This window comes from Dufourea novaeangliae, unplaced genomic scaffold (genome assembly GCF_001272555.1).
Source record: "Dufourea novaeangliae isolate 0120121106 unplaced genomic scaffold, ASM127255v1 scaffold146, whole genome shotgun sequence".
Taxonomy (NCBI): Eukaryota; Metazoa; Arthropoda; class Insecta; order Hymenoptera; family Halictidae; genus Dufourea; species Dufourea novaeangliae.
The window spans coordinates 1,153,496-1,166,066 of NW_015374023.1; the positions used below are offsets into that span (position 1 = coordinate 1,153,496).

Genomic DNA, 12,571 nt, shown 5'->3' on the forward strand with positions numbered 1-12,571 from the left:
AACCGAAACGAACTGCAGGTTTCGCATCGGTGGCCTAATCCTCTGAAATTTCGCGTAGCTCCTCTCGAAGTAGTTCTTATCATCGACGGGCAACAGACCAAGGCTCTCACGGAGGATTTTGAAAAACGTCCTTTATTAAAACTTTACAACGTATTAAATATATAAATAACAGGGCGGAAATCATGTACATGAAACTCGAAGATAACGACCGTCCGGGGCAAGGGGCCACGGGGATTGTTCGCAATAAATACCTACGAATCTATGGGGATAACTGTTAACCGGTGATGAAACGCAGGGCGATGAAATGAGACCAGGCGAGGGTGGGGTGATGTGGGGGAGGGAGGAGGTTGGTTTAACGGATAAGAAGGAGCTAGCGAGAAGAAAGCGAGACGATAGGCGTCGAAAGGAACGGACTCGGGGAAGTATAGTGGAGGGACGGTGTGGATGGTGGCTGAATCGTGACGATTCCGTGAGGTGTTCGACAGAAGAAAGACAGAGGAAACGAAGGTGATCACGGTGAGGTAGAGACGTGCTGCTACTGGATCTCTATCGCGTGCCGTCAGCTGTGTTTCCCTGGCGGCTCCCCCGATGATAATGATGGAATGATAACAACGACGGGGGAGGAAATTTAATTCATCCGGATCGATCGACGGTCCCGCGCGTTTCCGTACTTCATGATACCCTGATGAATGGTGTCCTCTACGGCGTCCAACGATCTACCGTATCCAGAATGACCGTAACCGTGGCCATGGTGCTCCTCGGCGCTGTGGGTGTGGGAGCTTGAGTACACCGGTTTGCTGACAATCTCGTAGGTGGTCTTCTTCTCGCCGCCGCCAGCCAGGGACTTGAGACCGATGATGGCTGACAGCATGAGAGCCATCAGACCGGTCATCAGGGCTTTACCGGCGAGTAGAGCGAGGGCACCGAAGCCCACCGCGCCCAAAGTACCTTTCATCATCATCAGACCTGCCATAAGACCTCCGTAGCCACCCTTGTCCTTCTTACGTCCTGAATATCAAATAGAATGTTATTAATACGAACAATTGAATCCACGAATATTGAGAATTCTATGACAAAGCTCACCGGTTCCAACGTTCTGTCCACCACCCAGACCAAGCTGAGCCAGTGTCTCCTCGTTGAAGCTCCTAGCAGCCTCGAAAGTCCTAGGGTCGAACAGTTTGATAGAGATAGAGTGGCTGTTCAGATAGGACCCGACTTTGTGCACCAGGTAAGCGTCGAGCCTCTTCTCGACGTCATTCGGGAAATCTCTGGCCAGATTAGCTACCACTTCAGAAGCCGGCATGTTCGCCGAGCCGTTCTCCTTGATCACGGACACCCCAGGGAGAATGCTGATGTCCTCCTGCTCGGAGAGCCTGTCCAGAAACGAGACGACGTCCAGCTTCAGGCAGGTGGCACTGTAAGACTTGCCACAGTCCTTGCTGAGGGTCGAGGCCAGGCTCTCCGGCGACTCCTCGACCATCTGCTTCGAGGTGCGTCTCTCGATTTCGCAGCTGGCGTATCCGACCAGCAATAGAATCAGAATAGGGTATGCCTGACGCGTAGTAAACAGGACCGTGAATCCCTTCATGGTGAACTGGTGTCTGACAAAGATCACTTCGATCCTAAAGATACTCCTGGCCAGTGATCCTGTTCTGGGTGGTCCAAGCGGCGGCTTAACGTCGCGGAAACGTGACCTGCCTGATGCGTGTAAAGCGATGCCAAGGACTGTGTTCCTCGAAGCTGACGGACGGGACGCGTACCGTGCACTGGACATACCCTCGGATAGTTGCAGTATATATAGAGCGAGTCACCGGGTAGTCCTTTTTCCTTTTTGCCTTTCGGCCGTTCCATACATTCTCCGTAGTCGAGAGCACCGGGCAACGTGCTCTCTTCTTTGCGGACGTCGGAAGAGGAGGCGAGGGGCCCTCTCGCGCGGCCTGCCACCGCCGCCGACACGGTGAGCACGCGGCGAGAGGGAGCGTCAAATAGAGCGGAGAATTCGAATCTCTGTCGAATTTGTTGAGCAGGAAAGGCAAAAGAATAAGGAATACCAGGGGGGGGGGGTTATCGACGGTCTAATGAGAGCGAAGCCGTCGCACCTGCCCCTGCCCAGGACACAATACAACGGTGTGTCGACAGGAGGGTCCCAGGCGAATTCGCCACGCGACACACCGCGGGGGACGTAACTTTCTTCCACGACGATTTCCGTTTGCTCCAGAAACGAATCGATCGAACAGGCGCTCGTGAAACGAACGCTCGAATACGTTCACTGCTGCGTTTGTATTGTTTGCGAAACGGGGCTGGGTTCGTTTTGTTCTTCGATTTCGGGAGAATCGGGGTGGAGCACGGAGTATTAAAGGAAATGGAACCAAAGTAACGTGGATGTTTGCTTCTTTTGGGAATTAATGTTATGATTGGTGGAAAGTAGTGAATTACTGGTGGTAGATCGAATATTGGGTTTGTTGGTGCAGTTGCGTTGAATTGTGCAGGATTTAAACGGATTATTAAAATTAAATATGCGGTGAGTTAGTGTAAATTATTAACACTGTAATTATTACCACAGTACCGTGGATGTTTGCTTCTTTTGGGAATTAATGTTATGATTGGTGGAAAGTAGTGAATTACTGGTGGTAGATCGAATATTGGGTTTGTTGGTGCAGTTGCGTTGAATTGTGCAGGGTACAATCGGATTATTAATTGTGCTGAATTTCGATTTCGGTCATGGTTTGGCACAGTGATTGAGTTTGGAATTCTGAAGCCAATGGTATCTGTTTCAGCTGCATATGACCATTACTTTATGAAATATTCAATGTTTACAGCCTTCGAACACTCATCGAGGATTGACTGTACACTGCAAAGAGGTTGAAACATTTAAATACCGTTGAAAATTTTCCATAAAATTAGTATCGCGGTATAATTCAAGATAATTCAAACAGACTAAAAACAAAATAAATTCTGTCTGACTACGCACGGCCTTTTTCACTGTGGTAATCAAAGTGTCAATACTTTCAAGAAATCTGTAAGATTGCCAGAGTCTCATGAAGTATAACCTGTACTTCTATCGTTGAAATAAAATAGATCATCTTCTAGAACTCTTACCCCTCAAAGATCTACGATAATCTAACCAATCTATAAATTGATTTTCATTTAAACGCTCACTTCCGACCAATTCAATACAATGTAATAAAAATGTTCGAAGCAAAAACTACTAAGTTACATTATCACGAACGATGTCAAACACTCGAGGGATAATCTAGTTGACGAAGGATCGCGTGTCGATCGAATCTACTCATTAATTACGCTCTGCACGTTGTTCTGTACAGTGATTGACCAGTTCCGTGTCTTATCTACTCGCGTCACGATCACACGAGATCTATCATTAATTACAGATTGGCAGGTAAACGAGGAAAAATCATAGAACACTCTACAAGGCTCAGACTTTATAAAGGTGGCAATGTGTCGTTGAAATTCTCATAAATCCCTGATCGATCAATGACGAAGGTCACCGACCCCGCTGCCTGGGGAACCACTTTCGATCTCGACGACGAAATCGAGACGGACTCCTGGGACCGACAGACCACCACGAAATCTGGAATCGTGCAGGAAAAATTGTGCGAGGTTTCACGTAGACGACGACGACGGGTGGAAGACGCATTATTTCCCTCGGCTGAGCGAAACGAGACTGCGCAGGCCTACTTTAAATTAGCCCAGTTAGCTCCGGGGGAGATCGGATTTTCGCGCGCCACGCTCGAACGACGGTGCCTCAGACGGATCTGACGGCGAGAAAGTGCGCTCGGCCAATTTTCACGAACGCCTCGATGAACGTCTAACCAGGCACCTAACGTCTGGATCACGCCTTGAAAATCGCGTGACTGGTTGCGGTTTCAGTCGACTCGCCAGCGTCTCTTTCTCGATCAATCTCTGGTTCGAAATTAAATTAACCCTTCGGGGTGGAGCCTGGTGAAGTTAAAGAACGAATTTTTGGGAATTTATTGTGGAGAAAGTATTAAATCGATCTCTTTGAAAAATTGAGGATACTTTACTGTATAATTAAACGGAATACAAAAACGTTCACTGCCAATTACAAGACAACTCGTGGTTCAAACATTGAACAGAGGCTGGATTATTTAAATGCCATTAGAAATTTTTTGCGTGAAATTAATATCGCAATATAATTTAAAACAGGACAGACTGTCTTTATTAACTGCACGCATATATTTTCAACGAGTTAAGACTTTAAAATCGAAATGAAGCATGTCTGACTACGTACGGCCTTTTTCACTGTGGCAGTCATCGTGTTAATGTCTGTGGTTAATGGTTAAAATTTTTTCAATCCAATACAAAAGATAGTTGCGCTGGTTCGAGCCAAGAATCCCAAACGATAAAAAATATTTTGTGTTTTAAATACAACTATCACCTAAGCCACTGATATTTCATTATTTGCACATTTTCAGTAGCGATCCTCAATGGTAACATCGAAGAAGACAAATGTATACAGTAAAGAAGATGTTATAAATTATGATAAATACAAAATTACATGGTCGACGAATGTTGAACAGAGATTCAGATCTCGGTCCAGTAACGATTAGTTGCATTATACAAAATTATTCTTCACTTCGACCGTTTTGTTTCCTCACCTTCGTATCGCCGTGCTCGTTTATTCGGTTGTGTACTGCCGGAATTCCAGGCTACGCATTCCCCGTTCGAATTCCATTTAATTCAACTCGGTTAGCCAGCGCGCGTATGTTCGAGGAATCATAAATTCATCGACGTGCACCGCGCTTGAGGCCGTCAGGTATTTCGTACAGGCCCAGACCGATGCGCTCGCGTGCTCGGTCAGCAGGTGTGTCGGAAAAGAGCGGATTAGCCTTCTTCTACGAGAGTATCTATTTCGCGACTTGTTACTTCCTTTTACCGCAACGCCTTCCTTTCGTTAATAATCGTACGCTCTCCAACCGAGCTGCTCCTGTTTCGCGAAACGATCCAGCCCAAGAGTCGGCCAGTCGCTCGATGGAACACGTATAGAGGAACGTGGAGACCGTTCACCGTCAAATTTCCGTCCTAGGCTCACATTTCAAAATACAGGATGAGTAAATAAAAACTACTATGAAAAATTACTCATTGGCTATTAGTTGTATCAAAAAATGTTTCAATGAATTATATAGCATTTTAAGAGACGCATGGGATGGATGAAAGTTCATTTCATTATATCTTATTTTCTTTTTTAGATATCAAGGTGACCTTGAATTTTTTCAAGGTCAATATATCTTTTGTTTAATGCAATGTTGAATGAAAAGATTATTTCGGTAGTCCACAAGGTTTCTTCAAAATCTCAAGTCACTTGTTTCGATGAAATTCCTACCAATAGTAAAATGACGAGTTTTTCCGGGTGTCTCGATCGATCGGCTGCGAATCGTGCCGCGACTGAAGCGTGAATGGGTGTGTGCTCTTCTTGTTCCCATGTAACTGTTCCACGTATATACTGTTACCACCCTTCATCTATATTCGATACGTAACTCGACCGATCGTCGCCCTCGTCGATCCCCTTGAATGACCTAGCTGTGAAAAACGTCACTGACTGTCGACGTCGCACGGCCACTCGACTTTCCAAGGCTGCGAAAGCGAAAATCGAAGCGTTTCGGAGCGGACTTCATGGCCGATTTGCAATCTCTCGTAAGCGTCCTTAATTCGATCGCGGCCCGTTTTCACCGACGACCATCAACGGGGATGATATAACAAGAATGATCCTCGCCGGCTGTCGATCGGTGATTCGTGGGAACGACTGATCGAAACTTAAGGGGTCTCAAGACGTGTGATTTTGTTAAATTATTTCAGGAATTCTTTTTTAAGAACTTGATGAAAGATTTTCAGGCTGAACGTTTCTTGCGTGTATATTTATGATGTCTTAAACTATAAATAAAAATGTTGTTAGGTTGGGAATATGATCTACAGGTCGCGCTGCAGCCCATGAAAGACGACCACCTTGAAAAAAATTGCTCGATTTGTCGCCATGATTCTGGTCGTTCCGTTCATTTAAAATTAAAACAAAACTATAAGATTCTTTAATTATTCGGGCATGGCTATAGCAAATACCTGATACGGATTGAAATATTCAAGATTTTAATAATGGCAGCAATTTGAAAATTAAGTATCAACTTTTTCCAATTTTTTTGTTCGTCCTTTTTGGACTGTAAAATTACAAAAGAAATATACTTTGATTAATTCTGGTAGGGACGACAGCGACACATCTCTTGAAGATGGGTGCTCAAGACATCGTAGCAAATATTTTCCAAAACACAATTTTGAGAGAAACATGTTTAAAGTTTGCTGTGTGAATTCTTCTATAGGTTTAACAATTTCATAAATTTCGCCTTAAGATTCCAGATCCATCGTTTCAAGGCTCCAAGCAAGAAGAAAATGCCAGAAAAAGCAAATCGATTTTTTTCACCAGCTACAGTAGAAAACCACCTTAATCGTCGTCTTAAACCGGGTTAACGCGGCGCCGTGCTTTCGACTTCGTGGACACCACACGACGCATCATCGGAGAAACGTGCAGGATCGACGGAAACGATCCAGGGATCGATCCATTCAGCGGCGGTCTACGATTTTACGCGACTGTCTCTGTCTGCGCCCGCAATCAGGCCAGCCCGCGTTCCTGGGCTGGTTTCGTCGTTTTGCGTCGATTTTTGCTCCCGATCGCTTGCGGATCCGATCGAGCCCGTCATATCTACCCACGTATTACACATTCGAAACGGTGAACGTAATTGTACGGTGCTAAGCATTAGACCAGATCGCGATGATGTCCCTGGCGTCGGACCGCTTCGCGTTCACCCCATTTTTAAGCCGATAATTGACGCGTCCGCGTGAAAGTTACGTTTATCCCGACAATTCAGACGGCTTCCCCGGAACGTGGAGAGGTACCTCGTTGAAAATCGATCATTTTCCTGGCGTTACAATGTGGTGGAAGTATGTTTGATTCGGTGAATTGTGTCGCGAGGGAGTTCGGGAGGGATGTGTCTGACCATGATGGCTGATTCTACTGGGGAAGTAAGAGTACCTTAATGGGTTAGGTTTTTAGGCAGCCATTTTGTTCTGTTGATGGATATATAGTTCAATTTTTCAGGAATTACTAAGGAAATCACATAGAATAAGATGTATATGTTGAATTTTTAATTAACAATTATTTTGCATATATATTTTTATTAATTCTTAACATCAACTTAAAACCTTAATACATTTGGTTTTAAACAGTTTTTAATTCTCTATCCAAATATATGCTAAATACGTATGAAAGTTGATGTTAAAAATAATGAAAATAAAACAAATCAGACAAACAGGTGACTTTTTTCTCCGCCACTGTAATAACCGAATGTTATGTTCGAATGGGGCTTGAATACCAAAGCAATTTACAAGTCTAATCGTTACGCATTCTTCCCCACCTTTTTGTTCTCTATTATGGTGAAAATCGTATCATCTTTAATAAAGTTTCTGAAATCAGGCCTGGGGAAAGGTGTTCGCATGCTACCGTACGAATTCTCGAATATCGAGGCGTTCATGCTCGCCTGCGTACAGCCAGTTCGCGCGTCTGATATTTCCGCGACGCATCGTTCGATGCAAATATGCATTCGCAGTTTCATCGAGTCCGTGGTGGTCCGGTGAAACGAGAAAAAGAATCAGGGTGGCGACCAATCCCGGTTAGTGGCCGAGTGGCTGCGTAGACCTCGTTAATTCGAGAACGAGCATCCGTTATGCGCTGAAAATCCATCCATGGGCGTTCATATTCCTTTCCTGGACGGTCGTATCGACGGTCGAATGCCCAGAATTCCTTTCCCATACCATTCTAGGAACAAAGGGCCATCAACGATGATTGTTCACTCTGGTTCGAAAGAGTTTAACAAAACAACGAACTTAGTCCTCGTCACATGGACGTTGAATCATCGTTGAAAGGGACCGCTGATTTCCGCGGAAGCACCTTCGAAGAGGTGCCAATTTCGTTGAGAATCTACAGTCCCTTTCGATTGATACAATTTTCAGATTAAAGCAAATTTTGCCGTCAGTAGCTAATATGGGGTTCTAAATACAGAATTAAATAATAATTGTGGTAATAATAAGATTCTTCGATATACACTAGTCTATGGGTCCCTGAAATTCTCTATAGAAAGAAGACAGGCTAGAAATCTACTTCTCAAGCTGACTAGGGCTTCCTAGAGGACCCCCTTCCTATTTAATTCTATGAATACAAATTCTATATTAGAATTTAAAAGTCATTCAGAATGTCTACCAGTAACATAACATAATTGAAAATAGTAAGGAAATCAAGAAAGAAAGAATGAAACAAGATTCAGGTAGATCCTATTAAAATTTCTGAAGAAAATATTTTGTAAAACTCTGAATATTTTCTAAAGTTTATAGAACCCTAAAAGAAACCTCGATCGTCGAGGACCATCATACATCAGACTGAGCGCGAATTGACCGTTCCTCCAGCGATGCGCTGCGGCCTTTGACGGTGCTGTCCTCTCGATCGGCTTGTATATATTCGAGAGTTCTTCCCCCTCTATCTGAGAATGTCCCTCTACATGGTCACAACCGATCCCGTTACTCGATCTCCCCACCTAGAGAGGCCAGTGATCGTGAGTAGAGAGTCGGCGGAATAGTGGGGGTCCACGTGGAGGCAATGACACACTAACCTTGATCGTGAGGATCCACCTTGGCGGGAGAGGGAAACAGGACCGACCAATCGGAGTCACGGTCAACGTTCCTACCTTTCCCGTCACAGTGACCCCGTTTCCTTCCTCTTCCTATTCCCCACCATCGCCATACCAGGTTTCTCGGCTCTCCCCACCAGCGGCTGCATTCTCTCCCGCCAGGAGTTACCTTCTATTTGGGTCGCTAACCTTCTCCTCCGGCCCCTTCGAGTAACCTGCTTACCGCGCCATTATAGATTTCCAATTATTTGCTTAACGATTTTTCGGCGATCACGAAAGGGACACGTGACAGGGAACATTTGGCGATTTTGATGGACGCACCTTACGTCGGCGAGGATTTGGGAGGACTGGAAAATTAGAGGATCTTAGGGCAGGCGCGTGGAGTACCGAGAACTGAGGGATTCATTTGGACTCCCTTGGATAGTGTAAATAGATGTTAACAGTCCTCTTGAATCCCTTTGAAAGAAGTCCTGTTTGAGATGGTGAAATTGAGGAGGGTCTTTGAGGCTGTTAGGCTCAGAAGATATGATGATGTGGGACCAAATAGAATCTTCTAGTTAGTAGCTTCTACAACAGATTAGATTCCCCTAAATCTTCCACTATTGGATAAGCCAAAACGTCGATAGACTCATAAAAAGAGACATCAGCTGCCGAATTAAACTACTGTTCGTAAAAAAGTAAGCACGACGTCTTTATTCAGCACAGGAGAGACAATAAATAGAATGAGGGTATGAGGGGTGACGAATGGCGATGAATCTACAATGGCGCGTCCTGGTAAGGGTACTGTTCAGGGTTGAACTCCGGCGCCCAACCCCTGTACGGTTGGTTGACCTCTTCCTGCGACCTGTGCCAATGCTCGTGATGAACATCAGGCTTCACGATCCCATAAGTAACTCTGGCAGGATACGGCGGAGGAGGTGTCAGCAGTGACTTCAAGGCTACAGCTCCCGATAGAAGCAAGGACATCAAGCCTGCGCCGAGTCCCTTGATTCCGATCAATCCAATCAGAGTGATGACGATGGGCAGGACGATGATGGCCTTCAGTTTGAGGGCCAACAGAAGCGGCAGGATGATCTTCTTCAGCTTGGTTCGGGCTGCAACGAAAGGGAAACCTTTTAACTCGAAAATCTAACACTTCCAGCGGAACATCATCATCATCCCTGCGATGATTCACAAAACGTTGCGACGAATCGTTCACAGCTTCCTTCATGCCACCTATTAATATCATTATGTCCCTGACTTCTGTCGATGTGTGTTGTCCGCGAACACGAAGCTTTCAATGGATTAATTGTAAGTGAAATTCGTCACGGTGCATTGGTTTCGGTGGCTGGGAGGATTTTCTAGGAGCCGCTAATGGCCGTCCAGCCGCCGCGTCTACTTTCATCGACATGTGGCACTCTCGTTCAAGGTCCTTGTTCGGCGTGTTCTCGCGTCGCGCGTCCCAGAAACCCGGAATCCCGTCGACGGCCCACTTTATCCCGATCCGTTCCCCACCTCTAGTCGCAACCAAACGACGTTTTCGCGGATACGGAGGAAGTGGCACGCGTCTCCAGCGGCTTTCTACGCCCGGGACATAACATGTCCTCCCCCCCCCCCTCAACGCCGTCTGGCTCGCAGCTCGAAAACGCGCGGATAATTCGCGCGAACCGTCGTCCCGATTCGCGGAGGGACGACGAAAAAATCCGGAGGTAATTTAGACGGCTGCGAAAAGAGGCCGGAGGAAGAGGGACGGGAGACAGTTCGCTAGTCAGGCCAATCGGAACACAGACGCACCGGAAGTCCCACTTTCCGGCCAATCGTTCGCTGGCTTCGTGGCTTACTTTTACGTTATTGGAGGGACTTTAGAAAGGCGAGGTACTATAAGTTGCTGCTCGGACCGTGATCCATTCACAGGCTGATCCACGGTCGCAGAACATCGAGAAGATTTTGCGAATCCCCTAAGCTTCTAGGCTTCTAGGGGATTCTGCTGTCCTGTGGGACCTTGCAAACCATGAGTAGAATATTCTTTTTTTCAGTGTTCAGTGCTTTAGAGCATCTAGGGATTAGATGATTGACTATTCTAACGGTCTTCGGGTCGTTAGTGACCCAGTAGCTTCTTTTAGTTTGAACCTTGCTATGATCCTGGCTTTTCTGTTCGATATGGCTGTCTTTTCCGGCCATTTTGAAAGAATAGGAGGAAGAGTTTTACTGGTATGTGTGTTTCTTGTATGTCGGCAGGTGTGTTAACAGTAGAACTACCAACGATAAACGCATATCTTTTTCGATCGATCGATAAATATGGCAAACTTTATGTCTTAAATAGGTACAGATCGTTTTTAAATTATTTTTCTTCTGAGAATGTTCCTCCTTTTGTTTCTACATTCATGAAATGCTTCGAAGCAATTTTTATCTTCCCAATGATCGTGTCTGAACCTTTTCCCCTATAGCACAACGACTCAACGTACAAAGTTATGAGTAGACTGCGGATTTTTATGCAAAATAAAATTTCATAAAATCATTCGTCAAGATAAGAACAAAAGTAGGAATTTCTATCTTCGCATAAGTATGTTATTGAGTTAACAATAAAATAGAAAGGTCGTTGCAATTGATGAAAAATTTGTTTTTTATTGTATTTCACACAGCTCTGGAGTCTATGAATGCATAAAATCCGCAGTCTACTTATAATAAAGATACCAAGATTAATATGAAAAACGTCCTCGTAAGGAACCTCACCTTCCGAAGCTCCTTCAGTGAGTCCCCTAAGCTCGACCCCGACGTCCTTCTGTCCCAGAGCGCGTCCAAACATATCAGCCGGTGATCCATCGTTGGGGAAGTGGATCTGGAACCTGCGAGTCCTCAGGAATTTCTCAATTCCGCAGACCAAAGTGTCTTCGCTGGCTCTGTCAATGGCGACGTCCTGGTCGACGTCCACTTTCTCGAGCGTGAACATGTCACCGTAGATCTTGATGGTATCCCTTCGGTTCAGGTCGTCCATCGCCCTGGTCAGCCTGGTCTCCATGTTGGCCACGGTCGCCTCATCCTTAGCCGTCGCGAACACGGCGAACGACAAAACGATCAGCAATTTTCCGTTCATTGTGGTCAATACAGTTCAGTTCAGTTGATATCGCGAGGCTGAAGCGACGATTTTGACTGTTTGCCCCCTGGGGCTATTTTTCTTTTATATGTCGGACCCAGTTCGATGGTGGGGCCAGTTTGAACCATTTGGCAAGCGACGTGCAAGGACCGCGGCGTCGAGAATTTTAATTCGCTCGGTTCACCTGCGACGCGTTGCACGTCGACGTCGGTCTAGTGACGTAGCGTCTGTCGATAGAAACTAATTTTCCTTTTACCCGGGATCACTTTCGAGCGATCATGATACGTCGATTCTTGTATCGGAGCTTGGAGACTGTATCCTTGAAGAGATCATTGATCTTGGAGAACTTTGAGGATGATTTGGAAAGGGGGATTGGTAACTGATTACTTCTTTCTTCGATTAGACGAATCTTTTAGGTTAGACTGTCGTTGGCGAAACGTATTTCCTGGAAGAAATTATAAGTAATAGGTTAGACAAACAATGAAAGAAATTAAAATTAAGTAACTACCTATATTATGGTATTAGACTAATTTACAGGTAGTTATAATTGTCCAGAGAAAATAATGCTGGTATCTAAGAGTTTATCTGTCACGTCTGAAAGTTAATTAGATGTCGAGTACTTTGTAAAGGTCAAAAGGAAACGAGACCACGGGTCACCGATGGAAAGCGATAAAACCGTGACAGGTGACACAAAGCACTACCAAAACACAATGGAGTTCGTGCTTCGTGAAGAAGAAAAGGGTGAAGATCGACGGCTAGTCCTTTGTCGTTTACAATACCAAGTTTCCACAAA

The 12,571-nt window shown here is 45.3% G+C and overlaps 2 protein-coding genes across 2 annotated transcripts; both read right to left on the bottom strand.

Annotated features, from left to right (window-relative positions):
* Positions 1-628: 628 nt before the first annotated feature.
* Positions 629-1,588, bottom strand: LOC107189160. The gene is made up of 2 exons (XM_015577636.1): positions 1,084-1,588; positions 629-1,008 (listed from the first exon to the last, which is right to left on the bottom strand). Exons 1-2 carry the CDS (start codon positions 1,586-1,588, stop codon positions 629-631), a joined length of 885 nt encoding a protein of 294 aa, XP_015433122.1.
* A 7,873-nt stretch (positions 1,589-9,461) lies between these two features.
* LOC107189161 lies at positions 9,462-11,778 on the bottom strand. The gene is made up of 2 exons (XM_015577637.1): positions 11,418-11,778; positions 9,462-9,799 (listed from the first exon to the last, which is right to left on the bottom strand). Exons 1-2 carry the CDS (start codon positions 11,776-11,778, stop codon positions 9,462-9,464), a joined length of 699 nt encoding a protein of 232 aa, XP_015433123.1.
* Positions 11,779-12,571: the final 793 nt, after the last annotated feature.

Bases quoted from the DNA above. Each gene is read 5' to 3' on its own strand.
- LOC107189160 (XM_015577636.1), bottom strand. From the start codon at position 1,588: ATGAAGGGATTCACGGTCCTGTTTACTACGCGTCAGGCATACCCTATT. The intron at 1,009-1,083 runs GTGAGCTTTGTC...TTTGATATTCAG, and splicing joins TGGACAGAACGTTGGAACCG to GACGTAAGAAGGACAAGGGT.
- LOC107189161 (XM_015577637.1), bottom strand. From the start codon at position 11,778: ATGAACGGAAAATTGCTGATCGTTTTGTCGTTCGCCGTGTTCGCGACG. The intron at 9,800-11,417 runs GTGAGGTTCCTT...CTTTCGTTGCAG, and splicing joins CACTGAAGGAGCTTCGGAAG to CCCGAACCAAGCTGAAGAAG.